This window comes from Lithobates pipiens, unplaced genomic scaffold (assembly GCF_037356315.1).
Source record: "Lithobates pipiens isolate NorthernLeopardFrog02 unplaced genomic scaffold, aLitPip1_a1.2 Scaffold_23, whole genome shotgun sequence".
Classification (NCBI taxonomy): domain Eukaryota; kingdom Metazoa; phylum Chordata; class Amphibia; order Anura; family Ranidae; genus Lithobates; species Lithobates pipiens.
The window spans coordinates 98,060,138-98,084,680 of record NW_027507785.1 but is presented as its reverse complement, the minus strand read 5'-3'; the positions used below and the strand labels follow the sequence as shown (position 1 = coordinate 98,084,680).

At 43.8% G+C, this 24,543-nt stretch overlaps 1 protein-coding gene across 1 annotated transcript in view; it reads right to left on the bottom strand.

Moving 5' to 3' along the window:
• WNK2 (WNK lysine deficient protein kinase 2) overlaps positions 1-24,543 on the bottom strand; it is a 312,190-nt gene that overhangs the window by 89,733 nt on the left and 197,914 nt on the right. Inside the window, exons 10-11 of the mRNA XM_077452096.1 lie at positions 4,499-4,639; positions 1,355-1,531 (exon numbers count right to left, since the gene is read on the bottom strand). Of these exons, the coding sequence (XP_077308222.1) occupies positions 1,355-1,531; positions 4,499-4,639 (318 nt within the window). The remainder of the gene's footprint in view (positions 1-1,354; positions 1,532-4,498; positions 4,640-24,543) is intronic.

Genomic DNA, 24,543 nt, shown 5'->3' with positions numbered 1-24,543 from the left:
AAACAGGGTATTAATAAGACTTTACATGGAAGACTGACATGACCAACTCAAGGACTACCATAAGGTCCTCCATAACTAAAGCAATGAAATGCATTAATAAAAATGTATTGGTGGAGCTCTCCAAAATGTCTGAATGCACAGTACTTCGAAAATAGAATTAGAGGGTTACAAAAGATTACTTGTAAATTTATAACATTTCTTTCAACTAGTTTTAGTTTTTCTTACATCCCCCAGAGCTGAATGTAGACCTGAAAGTATAAAAATTAATTAGAGATTAATTGGTTCTCCTTGATAGATTACGCAGGACCTACTTGTTTCTGAATTTTCCATTTATACCTCTCCATAACAATGACCCCACTGTTTACATTCATGCCATTCATTAGGGTCAGCCATAAAGTGTTCATATATCAGCAGACTATCCTGCTTGATCCAACATTATCCAATCACTGGTAATCTATCAAGTTATCCATACAAGCATAGGGTTGTATGTGATCGATTAACTTGTTAGTTACCCTGCATAAAGTCTGCATTATTCAAAAGATGAACAAAGGTTTCACAATCATACTTTCCAGCCAACATATTAGATATAGCCTTTAGAAGGCTACTTCAATAGTTCTCCATACAAAGACTTGGACAAGTTAGGTGGGAAGTAGCTCAAACAACCTATGCAGAGCCACTATTAACATCTTTTAAATGACTGGCATGTCAATTGCAAGTCAAGTCTTCTTGTCCAACAGTAGTACCCAACCTCACAAATGCTCTTTTGGCTGAATGGGCTAAAATTCTCAGAAACAAGTCTTGTGGAAAATCTTCCTGGAAAAGCGGAGTCTGTTAAAGCTGCAAATGAAGGGGGGCAACCATATATTAATCCTCATGGTTTTAGAATGAGATATTAAAATGCTCATATTCGTGTGATGGTCGGTGTCCCAAAGCATTTGGTCAAAAGTGGCCAAAATTACCTTTCCTAGCCAATAAAGTTTATATATAGCAAGCTAAAAACAGTCTAACATCCATAAATGAGGTGCAGAATTTGCAGCAAACTCAATAGGCTATTTAGTGGATTAGTGCTCCGTGTCTCTTGAAACGAGACGATGTTAATGGTCCTTCTGTGGTCCAATACTAATACAATGACAGGTAAATATTTAATTTTCCGTTCACCTTTCAAAATGTGACCCCCCCCCCCAAAAGAGGATCTAAAGCCTCAAAAAAGATCAGACGGGCAGGGATGGAAACCACCTACATGGAAAGTTCTGAAGCAAGGGTCATTGTTATTTATCTTGGAAAACCACTTAAACTCTTAAAAATGTAAACAGCTGATAGCATGACATGATAGCATAAAATGGGGAGACTTTACCTGTGATGCAGGTACCTGGTGCTGTTGCAGTGGGACTGAAGGAATCTGTAGTGGTTTCAGTGGAGCCGGTGTGAGCGGGGGCTGGTACTGTGGGTATGTATGGGAGGTAGGTGGCACTGGACAGACAGCCTGCCCAGCCGGGATTTGTTGTAGAAGAGCTTGGTGTTGAATTGATTGCTGTTATTCAAGCAAAAACAAACAAAAAAAATAAAAACACTTGCAAAGACTTAAAACACTAAAGTAAATGTTTGAAATAAAAGGTAATAAGCAGAATTCTACAAAATAAATGATTTTTAAAATTGAACCAGTGATACTTTTTGTAACTTAATGGCGTAATATAATGGCTTGTCTACTAAATGGTTTTCTTTGCAGACACTCATTGCTTCTATCATTATCTAGAGTAACAGTGTTTTTCTAGTGAGTCTCATCTTACACCACAATTCTGTACCTTCAGTGTGTTGCCTGAGCAGGTAACAGAAAATGAAGATTTGAATATTATCGATTACACCAGCTCTTCCTTTTCTCAGAGAGCAGATAATTAACCAGTAGTGGTTTAAACACTTCTCTGCTCTATCTAAAAAAAAGGTTTGGGCTTTACATGCAATTATAAAGGAGTATTACATTATAATATTCTTACAAAAGCAAAACAAAGCTTGTTTCATGTGTAGGGAGCCGCTTCCCTCTAGTGTATGTATTTGTAAATAGCTGTTGCTTGGTATTTATCCCGGGTACTTAACCTGCTTTCCCTGCTAGCTGGGTCAGAAACCCTAGATTGGAGGACTGAGATCTTTAAAAAAAGGGAGGGAGGGGGATTCCATGAAGTAGACTCAGATGTGGACAGTAAGAAAGTCCACGCAGAAGATGCTGCTGTATTCCATCCAGACCAGAAGCAGAGACTATAGGCCAATTGTTCCTGTTATCTAATAGTTTATCTGTTGTAGCGGCTGTATCTGAAGTCCGGTAACAAAAGTGTGTCTGTTCTTTTGATCTCTCTCAAGCACAGTGCCAGATAGCTAGGTCTGCATTACATTATGTATGTAGTGATCACCTTGCAGTATAATAGTCGAACCTCTATTTTAATAGTGTTTATATGCAGCTCCTGTTGCCTTAGTTATCTGCTGTCCCCCCTGGTATGGGATTCTCTAGCTATTTTCTCATGGCGCAGCATAGAATGGGGCCAGGTTACACAGCCAACAACCCATGACTAGCTAGATGTCCACATGCATGGCAGATTAGAAACAATTAGGTACAGTGGAGCAGAGTAGATAGGCTGACGTTGAGTTCTAGTTTTACACCACTGATGTTGTCAGTAAGAAGCTGCTTCTAAGGCTAATCCAATGTCGATTGGAGGATCTCCGCACCAACTTTGATCCAGTATTTACCTCTTCAGAACAGACTCCACACCCATGACCATCTCCCAAGGACCTATGCAGCTGGACCTTGTTGCCACTTTTACATGGAGGCATCCTTTCTAAAGAACTGTATATACAACTTTACCAAGGTTCCTGTAGGGCTCATTTGCTGATCTTGAATTTTTGTATAATAGTTGCACACTATTACTAATCTTTTATCATATAAAGCTTGCATTATTCCTATACTGGTTTGTAGCTCTGCCCAGATAGCAAGCAATTGAGCTGCAAGTTTGAAAATGACTTGCTAAGCTATTCCTAGACTTGCCAGGCTTCACAAGTTTGTTGAAAAATTGCAGAAAAAGTCTACATTGCATGACTCCAGATCAACTTTCTTTGCAAACATTCTGCAAGTCTGTTGCAAGTTCTGGTTCAGTTTCTGCAATAGTCACCCAACCACAATGGTCACTGGTTTGCAGAACTCTTGCTGTAGACTCACCACCGCAACTTAGCTCTTGCTAGAGACTTACCACGCAAATTTGCTACCGATTGTAAAAGTGTCAACCAAAACTTGTGCTTCAAGTGTTCAGCAAGTGTACAAATTGCCAGTGAAAAATGTGTAGCAAATTAACAAGACTAATTTGTGGCAACTTATCCTTGCTATCTGGATCGTTATTGTTATTTTCTGGGTGTAATTAGTTTCTCTGCTTCCAATTACTTGAATTAGATTGCTGGTTAATTTCCCTAGAATGCAATCCCTGTTGCTCACAGGCCCCTGTTCTGGGTGGACGCACTGTAAAATTTAGCACCAAACCTACTCTTCCAGCTAGTGAAGATTCTGATTCTTTTAATTATCTGCAGGTTTAGAGCTACAGTATTTGGGGAGGACCATTTGCCATACCCCCAAAAAAAGAACTACACTTGAATTTTTACATTTGTTCCAAATCTCTACATTAGCCAATTTTTGTCACAGGTGCATCTTCCTCAGTTTTAGGTTTAATAAAATGTTTATGCTTTACTTTTTAACTGGCGTTAAAGCAGCCCTGGGATTTCTAGACAGCACAAGCCTCCTGTTAAATGTATTGAAAGCATGCAAAATGCGAAATTTGCCCAGAGAAGAGCAGGTACAGAGCTAGCTTTTAGAAGGTGGACGCATCCTCAACATTGATTTAAAAGTGCATCCTTCTTTCTCATCTCAATATTGAGAAGACTAGGGAAAATGAATGTCTAAAGGGTAAAAAAAAAAAAATAAAAAAAAAAAAAATCTCTCTCTATATCAGTGGTCATCAACCCTGTCCTCAGGGCCCACTAACAGGCCAGGTTTTAAGTATTACCTTGGGGACATGCAGACAAGAATACTGTAATCACTGAGCAGCAAATTATATCACCTGTGATGTATTTCAGTTATCTTGCAAACCTGGCCTGTTAGTGGGCCCTAAGGACTGGGTTGATGACCACTGCTCTATATAACAAAGAAGCTAACCATTGTATTCTAAAATTGTACTCATTTTAAAACTTTTTTATTTGCAGATCATTTTAGCATGTTTAGTGGTAACCAAAGTAAACAAAAATAAAGCCAACACTTGCAATTTTAGTTATCTGGTAAATTAAAAATATCAGGGATAAGGGATATTTTATTTCACCGTGCATAGGAGGAATATTGGTATACTAGGTAGCAAACATCCTAAATCGCAACTAAGTTGCTGATTTATGTAGGAGCTTGTATCTATATATTTGACAAACACTCACAGGAAAGATGTAAGGAATTCAAGCTATGCAAATTTTAACCACATACCTGGCTGGATAATATAGGAGGAGCAGACCCAAACTGGGCAGACGAGACGGATGGCTGCACAACTGAGTAGGCTGTGCTCAGGTCTTGGTATTGATGCTGAGTGAGTCCAGAGTGTACAGCAGGTATAACACCAACTCCATGCTGAAACGCAAAAGTAAAAAACTTGCATGTAAATTTCATGTAAAAAATTATATTCTCAGTTGTCCAGGCAGCACCCAAAAATAGTGAATGGCAATTCCGTAAAACAGTTTTCAAAAGGCTACCCCATTCTTCCCTCCATGGTCTGGGATATAAATAAAAAGGCTGCTGTCTATAGACTATGGGAAAGGTTTTCTGAAGAAAATGCTCAGTTTTCCAAATCTTATCCAGGCAGCAACAAACAGATCTATAACAAAGCAGTTGTAAGAAAATAAGAAATGTAAAAATTGAACATTTGCAGAATTTATATAGTCATATTTAGCTGTAGTTCTTTAAAAAAAAAAAAAATCTTTACAGCTTTAGTTATATTGCTTACCAGTAATCAGGGCTTTTTTTCTGTCAGGGAACTGGGTTCCGGCACCTTTGCCAGGGAGTGATTTATGCTGCTGCCAGCCAGCGGAGTGAGCCGACAGCTGCATAAGCCGGCACAGCTCCTATAGTTCCAGCTGCAGTCTTAAGAGGGTAGGGCACAGAGATATCAGCTGCACTCTGCCTCTCCTTGTAGCAGAGAGGATGTTCCTTTTGTTAGGAAGAGTTGCCGTATGGTGTGGTGTGGTGTCCTGAGATTACCGTCTGCCAGACCAAGACTGCTTTCAGTAATTGTTTAACTGTCATTGTTGTCTTGCTTTTTAGATGTGTGTCTATTAATGCTGCTGCCAGGAGATAGATATATATATCTATATCTATATATACACATAAAAACACACATATACATACTGTCTCTTACTGGAGATATATATGTGGGCTGTCTGGCTGTCTCTTGCTTGAGATATACATGTGGGCGGTCTCTTGCTGAATATGGGGATATCTGAAAGTGCCTTTGTACATTTTACTTCTTTGCTGTTTATTACAAAAATCCATATAAAAATCTGTTATATATCCCCCTAAACATACTTGGTTTCCTGTTTTCTAAAGAGGGCGGTGATAGGTGTGTAGGGGCGGAGACAAGGGGCAGTTCTAGGGGGAGGAAACAAGCGTGACCTAGGGGAGGGGGGTGAGCTCCTGCACCTTTTCTCTGAGAATATTCTGTAGAATCTTTACTGAAGGACTGCCTTGCCCTCTTCCTGCAGCTGGACTTCCAGCGCTGTGGAGGTTAAAGTCCAACTTTTAAACATGTTACACCAGTATTTGGTTTGTAACATGCAACATGTTCTGCAGCACACCCCCTCACCCCTGTGCCCTCTCATCCGCAGCCCGTCACATGTGAAACCAACGTGGCTATATCAGGCTCCATCCACACAGCCACGTCATTCATTCACATAAAGCTGTAGAATAGGGATGAGCCGAACACCCCCCGGTTCGGTTCGCACCAGAACTTTCGAACGGACCCCAAATTCGAACGAACTTTAGAACCCCATTGACGTCTAGGGGACTCGAACGGTCGAAATTAAAAGTGCTAATTTTAACGGCTAATATGCAAGATACTGTCCTAAAAAGGGTTTGGGGACCTGGCTCCTGCCCCAGGGGACATGGGTCAATGCCTAAAACGTTTTTAAAAATGTCTGTTTTGGCGGGAGCACTGATTTTAATGATGATTAAAGTGAAAAAAAAAGTGAAATATTCCTTTAAATATGGTACCTGGGGGGTGTCTGAAGTATGCCTGTGAAGTGCCACGTGTTTCCCGTTTTTAGAACAGTCCCTGCGCAAAATGACATTAAACAGAAATAACATCATTGAAAACTGCTTGCGGTTTTAATGTTATATCTGGTTCCTGCAATATGGTTGAAAACCATTGAGAAAAATGGCATGGGTAGCCCTCCCTGCCCATTACCAGCCCCTTTGGGTCTTGTACGCATATCAAGGGGAACCCTGTACCCATATTAAAAAAAGGAAATGCGTGTGGCCCCCAGGCCTTATATACTCAGAACAGCAGAATACAGGCGGTGCAAACAAGACAGGGACTGTGTAGGTTTGTTGTGTTAAGTTGAATCTGTTTGTAATTTTCAACTGGTACATTTTTAAAGTGTAGCTCCAGTCAAAAAAACTATTTTTAAGCTTTTTGGAAAACAAAGGGAAGGGTTATCACCCCTGTATAATTTGTTTTGTCGTCCATCTTTTTTCATCTCACTTGCTGTTGTCTCCTTCCGTTTGCAAGTAGGAGATGTTTGTAAGTTGGATGTTTGAAAGTAGGGGCCTGCCCTATATGCTCTGCAGAAATGGCGGAACAAGGTGTTGGTTTTGCCACAACATTGTAAGCCCTCAAAGTGACTCTTGCTGGGCGCTGGAGCGCCCTGCTGTGAACGATTATATCAAGAATTGTAATTACATGCCATTGTTGAACAGTGGTAGAAAAATTGGCCTTTGGTGGTTGTGGTGCTGGTGCCACAACACTACAAGTCCTCACAGTTACTCTGGGTGGGCACAGGAACGGGCCCTCCTGTGAAATATTATATCAAGAATTGTAATTACATGTCCCTGTTAAACAGGGGCAGAAAAATTGGGCCTTAGGCACTGGTGCCACGACACTGCAACCTCTCCCATATACTCTAGTTTTATTGCAGGAATTAGCCCTGCTACAAAGCATTGCATCAAAAATTGTAATTAAACGCCCCTGTTAAACAGGGGCAGAAAAATTGGGCTGATGGCATCACCCAGAACCAGAAATGTTCTTCCAACATATCAGCGGAGGAGGAAGAGGATAGACAATCAACATAACAGGACAGTCACTCAGCATCAGCATAGGCAGTCTTGAAGGGATGTGATATTTCAAAAAAAATTATTCGGTTACATCAGCTTCAGGTGCTTGGTAGCTGTGGGTGATCCAAGACTGATTCATCTTGATGAAGGTCAGTCGATCAACTGATTCGGTGGACAGGCGCACCCTGTGATCGGTAACAAAGCCACCAGCAGCACTGAAGGTGCGTTCCGAAAGAACGCTGGATGCAGGACAGGCCAGTAGCTCAATTGCATACTGTGCAAGCTCTGGCCAGTGACCCATCCTCAAGACCCAGTAAGCCAGAGGATTTTCGGTGGGAAAGGTGTCCAAGTCTGACCTTGCCCCTAGGTATTCCTGCACCATGTAAATCAGACGCTGGCGATGGTTGCTGGAACCGATCATACCTTGGGGCTGCGGACTAAAAAATTGTCTGAAAGCATCAGTCAGACGGCCACCTTCTCCACTGCTCCTTCTGACCGATGCCTCAGCAACACGTTGTCCAGGACCAGGAGTTTGTAACCTTCCAGTCTCTGGGAACGCGTTGCACAGACCTTTCTGCAAGGCCTCCCGGAGATGTCTCATCCTCTGCTCCCTCTGCGATGGCAAGATAAGGTCGGCAATCTTACCCTTGTACCGTGGATCAAGGAGAGTGGCCAGCCAGTAATGGTCCCTCTCCTTGATCCGAAGAATACGAGGATCCTTCCGCAGGCTTTGCAGGATCAGGGGGGCCATGCAGCGTAGGTTAGCTGAGGCATTCGGTCCGGAGTCCTCTGGGTCACTAAGGGCAACATGATCCGCAGCTACCTCCTCCCAGCCACATACAAGTCCACGTGTTTCTTGGGACTGTAAATCATCCCTACAAGACTGCTGCTGCTGCTGCTGCTGATGCTGAGTGCCAGCCTCCACCTCCATGCTGACACAATCAATCATTCTCCTCCTCCTCCTCCTCCTCATCCTCTTCCTGTGTGACGGGTGGCACAGCAGGAACACTGTCTGGATAAAGGGGGCCTTGAGAGGCAAGGAAGTCCTCCTCTTCCTGCCTCTGTTCTGCCTCAAGTGCCCTGTCCATTATTCCACGCAGTGTATGCTCCAAGAGGTGGACAAGAGGTACAGTGTCACTGATGCATGCACTGTCACTGCTCACCATCCTTGTGGCCTCCTCAAATGGTGACAGGACAGTGCATGCATCCCTGATCATGCCCCACTGGCGTGGTGAGAAAAAACCGAGCTCCCCTGACCCTGTCCTGGTGCCATAGTCGCACAGGTACTCATTGATGGCCCTCTGCTGCGTGTGCAGCCACTGCAGCATGGCCAACGTTGAGTTCCACCTGGTGGGCATGTCACATATAAGGCGGTTCTTGGGCAGGTTCAACTCCTTTTGGAGCTCAGCCAGCCGAGCACAGGCATTAAATGATCGGCGGAAATGCACACAGACTTTCCTGGCCTGCTTCAGTACATCCTGTAAGCCGGGGTACCTGCCCAAGAACCGCTGCACTACCAGGTTAAGGACGTGAGCTACACAGGGCACATGGGTCAGTTGTCCCTGTCGGAGGGCGGAGAGGAGGTTGGTGCCATTGTCACAAACCACCATTCCTGGCTTAAGCTGGCGTGGCGTCAACCACCTCTCGGCCTGCCCCTGCAGAGCTGACAAAACATCCGCCCCAGTGTGGCTCCTGTCCCCCAAACAAACCAGCGCAAGCACGGCATGGCATCGTTTTGCCTGCGTACTTGCGTAGCCCCTGGAACGCCTACGGAGCACCGCTGGTTCTGAGGACAGAGCACTGGAAGAGGCCATGGAGGAAGAAGAAGAGGAGGGGGTGGAGGAGAGAGGTGTGTCACAACCAATAGCAGCATTTTGGAAGCGTGGTGGCGGAACAACCTCCAACACTACTGCACCTTGTCCTGCATCCTTCCCAGCTGCCAGAAGAGTGACCCAATGGGCCGTGAAAGACAGGTAACGTCCCTGTCCATGCCTGCTGGACCATGAGTCAGTGGTAATATGCACCTTACCGCTGACCGCCCTGTCCAGCGAGGCAAGGACATTGCCTTCCACATGCCGGTAGAGAGCCGGAATCGCCTTCCGTGAGAAAAAGTTTGGGGACCTGCCACTGAGGAACCGCACATTGTACAAACTCACGGAAGGGGGCCGAGTCTACCAACTTAAAAGGCAGCAGCGTAAGTGCTAGCAATTTAGCCAAGCTAGCATTCAACTGCTGGGCATGTGGATGGCTGGGAGTGAACTTCTTTCGCCGGTCCAGCAGCTGGGGCAGGGACATTTGCCTGCTATAATCGGACGTGGGTGTACCGCTAGCAGAGTTCCCGGAAGCACTTGGCTGTGACCCACCTAATTCTACACCTTCATTCCTCTCAGAGCAGGTTTCAGAGAGGACTGAAGGTCTAGTGGGGTTGGAGATGCCAGCTGATGAGGCGCAAGGAGAGGTCCGCTTTGTTCTTTGGTGTGGGTCTTTGAGGTACGCTTGCCAACGAGCTGCATGGCAGGTCAACATATGTCTGGTCAAGCATGTGGTGCCCGAGCGGCTGATGTTTTGGCCACGCGAGATACTGATGCACTCGTCTCAAAAAAGGCCCACACCAAAGAACTTTTAGAATAACACGCAGAGGCAGCGCCCTGCACAGGCGGAGCTCTGCGGTGTGATTCAGTCGGTGTGCTGCCCCTAAGCTGGCCCCCGGAGGGCATCCTGCCTCGGACATGTGCCTCCTCCTCCTCCTCTCTCCAACCAGGCACCCACGTGGAGTCAGTGCCCTCATCATCCCCTCCCTCTTCATCGCTGTAGCAAACCTGGCAGTATGCTGCAGCTTGTGGAACATGACTGCCAGATTGCTGTCCTTCTTGAGCATCCCCTCTCTCTGCGCTCACGCTACTGCCTTCCTCTAGCTGAGTGTCATCATCAGAGCCCACAAAACACTGGGCATCCTCCTGGAGCATGTACCCAACACTGTGCTCAAAGAGTTCAGGAGACTCCTCAGGAGGACGTGGTGGGTCTAGGGAAGGAGTCACTGATGATGACATTGAGAGGAGGGAAGACGATGCGTTGGCAGCTGCTTTGCTAGTACCCTGAGACTGGGTGAGAGAGGATGAGGAGGATGAAGAGGGCTTGGTCATCCACTCTACCAAGTCGTTGGCATGTTGCGGTTCAACATGTCCAGCTGCCGAAAAGAAGGACAAGCGTGTCCCATGGCCACGTGCTGATGACAATGCACAGCGTCCACGACCAGCACTGTTGTCTCTAGACACAGAGCCTGCTTGCCCTCTTTTAATCGGCTCGCACCTGTCTGCCTCTCCTTGCTGGCCTTCCAGACATGGTAATGGCCTGAAGGGAGTTGGGTAAAACAGCAGTGTAATGGAGTCACACAACACCCACTAAGCCCTGCAGATGGCTCTATTAGAGAACAGCAATAAACGGTAGATACAGGTGTATATTGTGCTGGAGTCACACAACACCCACTAACTCCTGCAGATGCCTTTATTATAGAACACCAGAGATAAAGGGGTATATACAGATGTATACTGTGCTGTGCTGGAGGCACACACAACTTCCAATAACTCCTGCAGATGGCAAGTGGGCTCAAATAGAGAAGAGCTATGTAGGTGGATATAGCGGTGTGTACTGGGTACAGAGCATGCAGACAGCACGCACAAGCTCCTAACACTACTGATTGCAAGCTCTATTATAAAAGATAGATCACTAGCTATATAGGTGAGGTGAATATAGCTGTGTATACTGCGGTCAGGGCACATAGACAACAACCACTACAGAAGAGCAAGATCGAAAATCGGCCGATAACGATCGGTGTGTACTGTGTTGAAGGTACACAGAACACCCACTAACTGCTTCAGACGCCAACACACTACACTAGGCCGCCGCGTTGGCGGCCTTATATAGTGTTGGGCGTGTACTACACAGCCTGAGCTATGATTGGCCACAGGCATCCTGCCTGTGGCCAATCATGGCTCTCCTCGCTGCTGGCGCTGTGATTGGCCAAGCATGCGGGGTCACAGTGCATGCTTGGCCAATCATGAGCCAGCAATGCACTGCGATGACGCAGTGCATTGTGGGCCGTGAGCGCCACACGAATTTGGCGCGAACGGACCATAACGTTCGGAATTCGCCGAACGGGCGAACAGCCGATGTTCGAGTCGAACGTATGTTCGACTCGAACACGAAGCTCATCCCTACTGTAGAAGAATAAACTACTAGTCTCATCTGCCACAGGGGCAGAAGGACTTGTAGTTCTCAATAGACTAGGAGTGCTCTGATTAGCGCACTCCTAGTCCATTCCCACTCCCTGCAGCATTGTAAATGAAAGCTGGTATGGAGGTACAGGCAGGAAGCTGGATGCAGAGTGTGCAGGAGCCTGACACTGCCCCCGCAATACACTTACTGCATGTGCAATACTTTTTAGGTTCCGGTGTAAAAAAAATAATAAATACACTTTTTACCTGCAAAATTATGTGCATTTGAGTCTCTACCTCATGGGCAACCAGGGCCGTCTTTAAGGCAGGGCAAAAAGGGCAGCTGCCCTGGGCCCTGTCATTGTTGTGGGGCCCAAAGCAGCTGCCTCATACTTGCCAACTATGCCAGTTTAAATTCCCTTGTCCTTTGAAGTTTTAGTCCTGTGCTGTGTCTCAATATCTCAGTGTGAAGTGCTGGTAGTAATGCTGCCCAGCTCTGCCTTATTGTGTACAGATGACTCACCTGCAGAACCTGTGTTTACATGTAAATAACCAGCATTAAGTAAATAGCTGCGGCCGGTGGCATTGATATGTAAATAAAGGCAGCATTCATATGTATATCATGCCCCCATGCAGTGAGATGATGTGCTGTAACCTCTACCAACCAATCAGCGAGTAGTAATACTGTACAGCAGGGATATGCAATTAGCGGACCTCCAGCTGTTGCAAAACTACAAGTCCCATCATGCCTCTGCCCCTGGGTGTCATGCTTGTGGCTGTGAAACTTGCAATGCCTCATGGGACTTGTAGTTCTTCAACAGCTGGAGGTCCGCTAATTGCATATCCCTGCTGTACAGTAATCATTTGCTGTAACCTCTAGCAACCAGTCAGTAAGCAGTAATGATATGCTGTAACCGCAGGCAACCAATCGCAATTGCTGCCTGATCTGATACAGTAAACTGATTTTAAGTCTAGCTGCTATTTATTGTATGTCTCAGAGCAGATTGAGAGTGAAATTGCACTGGGGGAGGATGTCTGCCAAGGGTTCAAATCAATATTAAAGATGGCCCTGTGGACAACAACCTTCTCGACCCCCTACAGTCTGGTGAGTTTTAGTAGGGGAGTTTCAGTAGAATGTTGTGGGCAGAAGCCAATGACCTACTGCTAAAAACCAACTGCCACTACTCCATACCGATACTTTTAGATCTCTCTGCTGCCTTTGACACAGTTGACCACCTGCTCCTCCTCAGCAAATTACACTCCCTTGGCCTCTGCGATTCTGCTTTATTCTGGTTCTCCTCCTACCTATCTCAGCGCACTTTCAGTGTCACTTTACAACTCCATCTCCTTCGCTCCCCTTCCTCTTTCTGTTGGGGTACCCCAAGGTTCCGTACTTGGGCCCCTCCTATTCTCGCTCTATACCTCTTCCTTGGGCTAGTTGATAACCTCCCATGGTTTCCAATAACACCTCTATGCCGACGACACCCAGATCTATCTCTCCACTACTCAACTCACCCCCTCGATCTCCTCACAGATCTCAAACTTACTAAATGACATATCAGTATGGATGTCACACCACTTCCTAAAACTCAATCTTTCTAAAACTGAGCTTGTTATATTTCCTCCTTCACAATCATCCCCCCCTCCCCCCCGTGACTTCACCATTAATAACACCACAACCATTGGTCCCTCCACACATGCCAGGGTCCTGGGTATAAATCCTTGTCCCTGACCTCTCCTTCAGCCCCCATAATAATAATAATAATAATATACTGTGGCAGGGCGGTCCTTAAGCGCAAAATCACGTACCCGTACGTCACCCCCTTCATCAGCTCTGGGGAGCGCATGCCAGCCGCGATGGCCGCCAGGCCACCAGCGATAGTTAAGAGGAGACACAGTAAACAAGGCAGACCGCTGTTCTGTCAGAAAGGAGGAGAGATCTTGTGTTTCTGCAGGAACAAAGAGGTCTTTCTTCCTCCAGTCAGTCCATTCCCCACATAAAAATCACAAGTAGCACACTAACCATTTGAGCGCCCCTGATGCTAACCCCTTCCCTGCCAGTGTCATTTATACAGTAACAGTGCAATTTTTTTTTTCTTTAGCACCGATCACTGTACTGATGTCACTGGTCCCCAAAAAAGTGTCACTTAGTGTCAGATTTGTCTGCCACAATCCCGCGAAAAAAAAACAAAAAAAAAAAAAACGCTAATTGCCGCAATTACTAGTGAAAGCATTTTAAAAAAAAAATCCCATAATTTGTAAACACCTTAACCTTTGCGTAAACCAATATATGCTTATTGGGTTTTTACCAAAAATATGTAGCAGAATACATATTGGTCTAAATTGATGGGAAAAGAAATTAGATTTTTTACTTTTTTATTGGATGTGTGATATACCGGTAGCAAAAAGTAAAAAAATAATGGTTTGGGTACAGTGTCACACGACCACGCAATTATCAGTTAAAGCAGTAGTAAACTGCAAAAAAACAACAACCTCCAAGACAATAGGATAATGTGCTAGTATGCATCCCATACTAGCTCATTATGCAATACTTAACTTAGAACTAAGCACACGCGGTCACCGCTGAGGGAGCGGACATGTTCTCTGCGTTTCTTAAGCGATCACTGGCTCTGTCGCTGAGAGTGGCTGGAGCCGCGATGATGTCACGCCTGCACATGTGCACGGGAGCCCTTCATTCCGGCAGGATACACCAGACATGTAGAGCGCATGCGCCGCTCAGGTCAGTGGCTACATGCAGGGTCAATATCTCCTAAACCTTGCTGGTTTAGGAGATATTAATTTTACCTACAGGTAAGCCTTATTATAGGGGTAAAACCTTCTGGAGCTGAAGTGGTTAAATTAAACCATCCAGCGGTGCGCTGTCACTGCTGCAGAGGCTTCCTCACCCGGTCTCCCTTCCGAGTTCACGGAGTGTGGCTGCTTGAATGCCTGAGCCACGATAATGTCACTCCACTGTCAAGGCCACGTTACAGAGCTCTGAAGAAATGGCACAGGTATGTACTTCGCAAAAAAGCCGATTTTTACATGTAGGCAAAAAATGGGAAAATTGCTCTAGAGATGAACTGGTTAAGTTGCCCATAGATTTTTTTTTTTTTAAATCAAAATTGTTTTCCAACTTGTTCATTCAATAGAAGTCGACCTAATGATCAACTTTTATTGAACAGGGGTGGCCACACACCAATCAAAATACAGCCAGCTCTGTAGGGATATTTGATTTTTATATGGCCACCTTTATTCTGGCATATCCTGTCACAGGAAATATTTGTTGCCAGCCCTGACCTGTGTTCTAATCATGCTCTTGCTTTGTGACCCGCTGCTCATCGGTTCCATGGATGCTGCGTTTCTGTTCTCAACTGTAATGCTGCTGTGGACCCTGTAACACAAGATTTTGCCCTTGTGTCACCCATCATATCAAGTGGTGCTGGGACAGGATGGTTATAATAGGCCCCTCTTATTTTAGGCTCTGCGGGTACCTGACATATGGAGTTTGGGACTTCAGCATTAGGGAGAGGATCTTTCTTGACTTTTTCAAACTCAAGTAGATATTTACACAGTTTTTTTTGTCAACTTTGCACTTCTGGTCTGCCAATTTTTTTTGAAAAATCTTGAATATAACTATTGAAGTAAAATTTCGGCTGAAGCTAGCAGCCTTTGCTATGATGCTTCCTTGCTCATTTTACAAGTTTATCTTCTACTCTACTTTCACCAAGAGCAGGATCTAAAACCATGAAATGTCTTCAATAGCAATTTTATTGCATTTCAAGGTTCTATTGTTTTTCTCAACAACCTTTTCAACAGTATTTTAGATTTGTGCTGATCAGAACAATAAAAGAGCAAAAGCCGATTCACACAGGGGCAACACTACTTGCAGGCCAACTCTGCGAGGCGACCTGCCCAGACTTCAGTGGCGACTTGCAAAACGACTTCAATATAGAAGTCAATGCAAGTCGACTCCCAAAGTAGTACAGCAACCTTTTTCTAAGTCGGAACGACTTGAGTCGCTCCTATTAGAGCGGTTCCATTGTACAGAACGGAGCAGGACTTGTCAGGAGGCCAAGTCGCCTGACAAGTCGCCGCTATGTGAACCGGCTCTAAGGAGTATAATCTTGTGTTTAAAGTGAGCCAGCAGACCCAGATTTCTGCCACAGAATGCAACTCGCTGAGTAGGAGAAATCTCTACTGCTAGTCTGATGGCCTGTAATATGCAGTTAATAAATGCTAGAGAATGTTTTATTCCCCAAAAACATTGTGGCATCTTCATAATCTGCTCCATCAGCATTATCAAATGCTCGTAAAATGTTGACTGCATTAACATTTTAAATGCTTTGGAGCAGTCTGGACACACTGTACTTCAAAATCCATTGGGTAATAGTAGTCACATCACCTTTTACATGCTGGGCATTGTCCCATTTTTAAATTGGCAGAAGTAAAAATAAGTGTAAACAATTCGAAAATAATCCCTTCAGTTAACAAAAAAAAAAGAGCAGCAAGTTAATTTCCTGCAGCAACCTGGCAATGCAGATTAGCAAGTCTGGTCACCTTGTGCCCATGCTGCTTGCAACAGCCAATGCCTGTACCAGTGCTCTTCTCCTCAAACTAGAGGGCAACTGGCTGACCTGAAAGGTGCACACACCCAGCAAGCGCCATAAGTGATTCATTTAAAACAGTATCAGGTTTTATGTCATACCTTTAGAAATGTAAGGGAGGAAATGAATACATTCAGTACCGGGGAAGGCAGGAGATTGGTGGACAAGACTTACCTGCTCCCCAGGTATCCTCCACATATACTCATGAGCAGAACTACGAACCATCGTGTGCCCTTAACAAAATGGATGTTGTTCCTATATTGGATAGTACTAATAAATACCAATCATAGGAATATGGTTATAGTCTTGTGAAAACTCTTATCCAGGGGAAGTTAATGCTTACTCTTAAATGGGTGTTGCCTGGGGACAACTGAGAAAAAATCATTACTGGTTAGTTTGAAAGATTTCCTAGACACTTGGTGCACACAGAAGGCTGAAGCAAAGGATAACAGATTTTGAAAATCAGAAAAGGAGACAAATAAGGTGAAAACTTTGTACCACGACTTGAAAAGCCAGATTGTTTCTATGTGCCAAACTATTGTACAATGTAGAGGTTAAACAGTCAGTCCATCTGAATCAATATGTCAATATCTGGAGAATAAAATGGCTGCACTCTGATTAAAAAGTTTCTGCATATGGGCTACATGGCCCACAGCAATTATAAGGTGGTCCCACTCTCCCTTTAGGATTTTTAATTTATGTTTTTATGTAAGAGGAGGAGTGCAAACCATTCCCCCCAAGATCTAGAACTGAACTGAAGAGTGTTTCAATAGCATTAAAAACAGCTTAAAAGCTAATGTCTGTGTGAACTGGGCCTTAAAGTGATTTATACATACAATTTTGCAGCGGTAACTGCACATGTACTATAACTAAGTACGTGTAAGTGCTTTGAGGGATATCTGCCATCAATGGTCAGTTTTTTTTATGAAGCAAGGAGTTGCTACAATATGAAGGTATTGTGCTTTATTACTGTTCAAAGGCTGCACGTGGGCATTTTGTGGGGACTCTAAATTGTGTCCTGACAAAGAAATAGAGATATTCCTTTCAGCTGGGATTGGCCTCTAGTTTTCTGCCTTGTGCCATTTGCTATAGTTAATATCTGCGAGCCGGAAGGGAGTAATGCAGTACCATACCCTCTAGCAATCTATAGTAAAAAGCCCAGCTTACATTGCCTCATAAAATTATGAGCCCATACATTAACCCACACAAACATGTTCTACGTGTTTATGGCAATCCTGCACTCATTTTCCTATAAACCATTCCAGAATCAAACCACAGGGAAGAGGACTATATAAGATATCAGCTGCTAGTAGTTTAGAAAAACCAGACTGAAGGTACAAACACCAATACTGGTACTATCAGAACAATTACAATGTAATTGTAAAACATTTGGTGTATAAACACAAAATAGCAGTTGACCAGAGACAGGTATCCAGACAACCACCTACAAATCCAGAAAACTCAAGGGAACCAACTTTGAGGAAAAAATAAACTGCTTCAGACTGTTCACTATGGAGAATTTCTATTGAATGCACGTCATACAGTAAAAACTATTTTTGGAGGGCTTGAAGGTGTTCGTAGACCCTGAGGTGGGTAGAGCATAAAGCAACAAACCAACCATTATCAGGCAACATTATCTCCAGGCATGTCCCTTAAGGTGTTGACTGTTTGACTTGGCCAAATATTTCTAATTCCCCTAGGTGTGGTGTAAGTGGAACAAATATGTTCTGATACCAACTGGAAAGAGGTTTTTTTTTTTTTGAAACCTGCCCATTTTCCTCAATTAGTGAAAGTGTATGCAGGTAGCTTATTGTTAAGCATCCATTATCTTGTAACTGTGGGTATTTTTACTGAAAGAACAAATCCTTAAGAAACAAATACCTTACAGTTAATCTTGTGTAGTCCCACAAATACAAACTATATGACAGTTCTCCACACAACTTTTGGCACTTAGGCCTGTCAAGGCAGGAGTGTTACTTTTAAACAAACTGCCATGTCACAGAAAGACTTAAGCAGGTCTCTGCAGCAATAATGCCCATTACTCACAATGTACTGGTGCTTTCAGTGAGTTCTGTTCTCATACTGCTGCACTAAAAAAAGCCAATTTTATAGGCTGCCATGGGTTAGTTTATACCAGTTACATTACTCTTTGGAATATACTATATTATCCTATATTCAGTTTATATGTAATCCAAGTTCCCCGATAACTGCAGTGTGTGAAGGCTCGGTCACATTAACACGTCCTTTATACTAGGCTGTGTAATTCAACTTTCATCAATCTTTGGCTCTTTACACATATTCTATCAACCTGGCAGACTGGGGAGGCTGGATGTCTTGGCACACAAACCTTCAGCTTGAGAAACGTCAGGAGCCGAGGTTAATTTCCGCCTCTTGGAAAGCATTTTGTATCAACAGCTTAAAAATAGATTGCAGGACAGAAACATGCTTCAGCAGACAGGGTAAACCCATCTGATGGATACCAAATATTCAGCAGAATATGATTTAAATAATTGAATATCTTTTTAGATAGATATCTGGAGATGGGCGATGACTGCACATGGCCAAATGTGATTCAAAAGATCTGCTTACTAAAATGTGCTAATTAAACAACTTGAAATAAGCAAGTTACCTTCAGTGATTTTTTTTTTTTTTAATGCATTAAGATACTTTCCCCTTCTACAAAAAGGGACAAGGAATTGCTACAAGGCTTCAATTACAGGAAGAAATTATTGGCTGCACAGAGGTCCCGGAGAATGGAATTTGTTGGAAAGACCACGTTTCAACGCCTAATTTATTGGTTGTCTGTTTTTGCTGAATGTGCAACTTATTTAATTACTGCTTTCAATCAAACTGGTTAGGTTATTGCTTCATGCAGAGGGGAAATGAGAGGCAGGGATTTTCTGCAGCTCTGCATGTGTAATCAGATGCAGTTTCAGCATCACCGGCAAAAGGATGCTACTGAATGATAATTTTCTCTCCCACGCCTTTTCCACTTAAACAAGTAACATGCTTTCAGGCCATTTTCACAGAGCTCTCAGATTAGAGTTTTAAGCTTGACATTAAGGGCTGGAGAAGCACAGGGAAGGAAACAATTTTCATAAACAAAACAAAGGGCCACTACAAATTGAGAAAACGTAGATACAGGCAGGTCAGGGATTTGTCCATCCATCCCCAAAGACAAAACAGATGAAAAATGCAGTCATTTGACCTACCACGAGGCAGCCTGTTAAATTCCTATTCCCACATTGTTCAGTAGGGAATTTTGGTTTCCAGCTTTTGGAGAATCTTCTATTGGCACAATCTTTATCCCTGGTTAATAGTCTAAAATGGTTATCTGGATCTTCAAAGTTAATGGCTTTGTGAAAATCACTTCCAGACAATGACATCCTTGCAGCTCCTGAGCGGGTTTTCTGGTTCATAATTAGTTGCAAAAGCTCATGTAACCCAGACAAATCTAAGCTTTTCCTGCATCCTTGTGGAGGTGGTGGCAACAAGATGGAATGTTTTTCTAGATCACACATACTAGATCCTTTGTTTGACATGGAAATGGGATGCAGAAAAGAGCAAGACCTCTGTGAATATTCTTTTCTCTGCATCTGAGCCACACAAGCATCACAGTTGTGTACCGTAATCTTCTTTGGCATCAAAACATCTAGTTTTGTATCCAACGGGTTTGCAGCATTATTTTCCAGTAGGCGCTCAGCAGAAATCGAACTCATTAGTGTTGTCTTAGATCCTGTTGCAACCATGGAATCGCTGTGTCGACGGTAGGTAGGGCAGGAATGAGCCATCACCGAAAGGAAGTTTTGGTCAATGGCAGAACTTTTCTAAAGATAGTAAAATTGTGAAGAAGATGGTACGATGACTGAAGGCTTTAGGTACTGGTGATCAAGTGAGATAGAATAGCTGGCAACTAAATCCTCAGTATTGCGTTTGTATTTACATGGAATATTTCAGTACTTTTAATGGGACTTATAAAATTCTGCCGGCATTGGTTATTTCAATCACAGACGTACTATATCTTTGTTGACTGCTGCAGGAGCTAGCAAAATAATCTTTGATTAATGTGTCTCTGGTGCTTGAATGGGAAACATGTGAACCAAAAAGCTCTAACAAGGGGTGCAATAATATTTTACTAAATTAGTAATACAAAATGAAGATCAGCTTATAAAAAGGATAAAACATAACAGCTTAGAGTTTATAATTAATTCCACATGCAATATATACACTTGTGAGTAAATGTATAAAGCAATCCCCCCCGAGTTATGGTGTGGAATTTTTTTTGTTGCCAAATGTCTATTTCCTTAAAGAGGTATTCCACCCAAAAGAGAACATCACTTTAAAGGATATGTTCACCTTTAACCACTTTAAGACCGCCCACTGCACATATACTGTGGCACAGTGACTATTGTGTGAAATGACATACCTGTATGTCGTTTCATGCAATAGATACTGGGGGCGGGAGCAAGTGTGCGGGTCCAGCAGACTTTGTCTGCTGGCCACCAGCAATCACTGCACAGAGGCAGAACTGAGATCTGCCCATGTAAACATGGCGGATCAACCTGCTGACAGGACAACATGGTGATCTGCTGTTCCTAGTGATCAGGAACAGCGATCTCTGTTGTGCCAGTGAGCCCAGCCCCCACACAGTTAGAACTCACCCAGGGAACACCGTTAACCCCTTGATTGCCCCTAGTGTTAACCCCTTCCCAGCCAGTGTCATTTATACATCACTGGTCCCCAAAAAGGGTCACTTGGAGTTAGAGTTGTCTGCCACAATCCCACTAAAAAAAATGCAGACTGCAGCCATTACCAGTAAACACTTAAAAAAAAAAAATAATAAAGTTAATAAATCTATCCCCATATGCTATAACTTTTGTGATTTTTTTTTTTTACCAATATGATGTAGCAAAATACATATCGGCCTAAACTGACGAATAGTTTTTTTATATATTATTTTTGGATATGTATTATAGCAGAAAGCAAAAAATATATATTTTTTTCAAAATGGTCAGCCTTTTTTGTTTACAGAGAAAAAATAAAAACCGCAAAGGTGATCAAATACCACCAAAAGAAAGATCTATTTATGGGAAAAAAAGGACATCAATTTTGTTTGGATACAATATTCCTGTCTTTTAACTTTCCAACATTACCACTTCTTGTAATACAGAAAATCTGTAAAAATCTCCCAATGACACCTTAGCGCTAAATAATTTGTGAGGAGTAGTACCGTGGATCATTCAGAGCATCACTTCTAGAACATCCTGGTACACCCCGCCAATGCTACCCTCTTCAAGAAATCTTGAATAAAAAATAAATAAATAATAATAATAAAAAAAAAAAAAAAAAACACAAAAAGGGTGCAAAGGCCTAGTGCATTACCAAATACAACTATAATTAAAGGAGAAGTTCACCTTTGGGAACGTGTTACATGTTCCCTCTGTTTTTAGACATGTTCCCACTCCTGCAGCTCTAGTGACAGCAAGCTGGGGATTTTCTCCCTGACCTTGTAACCATTTTAAAAAAAAAGTTGGTCGAGTGGCCACCTCATTCATACAGTTCTGTTAAGAGAACTAAAACTATTGACAGTCTTTACAGCTGTCAGCTTGTAGTTCTCAATGAACTACCAGAGGGCTGTTGAGTTCGCTGTCTCTTCCTGCATGTAGGAGGTATGAGCAGACAGCTTATGCTGACAGTCTGCAGAAGTCCTGCAAGGCAACCTCGATCTGCTAATCATGAGTTCAATGCTTTCCAGGCTCCTAGTAAAATAAAATTATATAATATATATATATATATATATATATATATATATATATATATATATATATATATATATATATATATATATACATACATACATACATACACCTGCAAAAAGATGTGCCCTTTCCTATCCTTTAAAGAAAAAAGGTAATGAGTGCAAGACAATGGCAGAATGTCCCTCATAAGGGGAGTATAAATACACCCTGGAGTCACTAAGATTTCCAGCCAACACATTTCTAGGGACAAATCCTCTTAAGAGCATAGCCAGTCTATGTGTCGCATCTCTTTTATAAGGAGGGGGGGGCCATTGCAACAGCAGCCAGAAGTGACTCAGAGCCTAAACTTCTCCATCTTGTATAATATATATATATATATATATATATATATATATATATATATATATATATATATATATTATTAATTATAGTATATTATAATACAATATATCATAATACAGTGAGGTAAAGTGAGCACACATATATATTGAAGTCTCTTTAGATGTGACACAAACTGGCTTTGCTCTGATGAAGAGGGTTCTTCCGTAGAAAAATGTTAGCTGGTAAGTGTTTGAGTCTTTTGTGATGCCAGGGTGTACCCATACTCCCCTTATGAGGAACATTGTGCCATTTGGATCTGGTTTTCATTGCTTATCAACCTCAGGCGATTTGTAATTTGTAAGAATGCATTAATTTCCTTTTTTTTCTTTAATAAAGGTTATACCTGGTAATGCACTAGGCCTTTGTGCCGTTTTTTTTTTTTTTTTTTTTTTTTTTACAGAAAATTTGTATTCATAGGTAGAGAAGCCAGGAAGGGGACTAGATCTGGCAGCTCTCAACATGATACCTAAATCAATAATGGATCACTGTTATAAGAGCAAAGGAAAGGAAATTATATTAACCACTTGCCGACCGCCGCACGCCGATGTACGTCGGCAGAATGGCACGGGCAGGCATAAGGGCTTACATGTACGTCCTTGCCTGCCCGCCGGTCGGGGGCCCGATCGGGCCCCCGCCCGGTGCCTGCGGCGGTCGGTATTCGTTCGGGAGCGATCCCGGACGAGGGGATGGCCATTCATTCATGGCCACCCCCTCGCGATCGCTCCCGGCGAATGAAAATGTCCGGTGACATCACTTCCTCTCCTGTAATGTAAACACAGGAGAGGAAGTGATGTATTCTCTCCTCCGTGTCGGTAGTTTTCGTTCCGGCACCGAGGAGAGAGGTTCGGTGAGTTGCACCAACACACCCCACATACAGTAGAACATGCCAGGCACACTCACCCCCCCCCCTTTACCCCCCGATCACCCCCCAATTACCCCTGCCCCCCCAGTCACAGTGACACCAATTGCTTTTTTTTTTTTGCATTGGTGTTATTTGTGACTGTAGTAACTCTTAGGGCAGTTAGGGTTAGCCCCCTTTAGTTCTAATGTGCCCCCCTAACCCCCCCAATAAAGGTTTAACCCCGTGATCACCCCCCGTCGCCAGTGTCACTAAGGCTGGGTTCACATTGCAGCGGTTTATGAGAACGAATGTGATTCGCACCGCACTGCAGTGCAAATCACATCCGATCTCTGTGCGATTCGAGTTCAGCCATACAGATAGTATGGCTGAATTCGTGTCGCACCCGCCGCACCGCCGCAAATTCGCACGGGACCCTTTTTTTGGCCCGCAGCAGAATCGGATCGCATGGGTGTTCACACCATGCGATCCGTGTTTGCAGATCGCACTGCGATATGCGAACTGATCTGGGGGTGTCATTAACATTTCACTGACACTCCCAGCAGTTCGCATAGGGCAGTGTGAACTGCCGCCGGGAGGCATGCGATGCGGGAACCCGCCGCGGATTCATGGCGTTCCCGCATCGCTCCAGTGTGAACCCAGCCTAATAAGCGATAGTTTTTCTGATCGCTGTATTAGTGTCACAGGTGACGCTAGTTAGGCAGGTAGGTATTTAGGTTCGCCGCAGCTTTTTATAGCGCCAGGGACCCCCATATACTACCGCATAAAGCCCCCTGATTTCCCCCTAGTTAACCCTTTCACCAGTGATCACCATATAACTGTTACAGGTGACACTGGTTGGTTAGTTATTTTTTTATAGTTTCAGGGCACCCGCCATTTATTACCTAATAAAGGTTTAACCCCCTGATCACCCGGCGGGTGTCATTTGTGACTGTAATAACTGTTAGGGCAGTTAGGGTTAGCCCCCTTTAGTTCTAAGGTACCCCCCTAACCCCCCCAATAAAGGTTTAACCCCGTGATCACCCCCCGTCGCCAGTGTCACTAAGGCTGGGTTCACATTGCAGCGGTTTATGAGAACGGATGTGATTCGCACCGCACTGCAGTGCAAATCACATCCGATCTCTGTGCGATTCGAGTTCAGCCATACAGATAGTATGGCTGAATTCGTGTCGCACCCGCCGCACCCGCCGCAAACTCGCACGGGACCCTTTTTTTGGTCCGCAGCAGAATCGGATCGCATGGGTGTTCACACCATGCGATCCGAGTTTGCAGATCGCACTGCGATATGCGAACTGATCTGGGGGTTTCATTAACATTTCACTGACACTCCGCTGGGAGGCATGTGATGCGGGAACCCGCCGCGGATTCGTGGCGTTCCCGCATCGCTCCA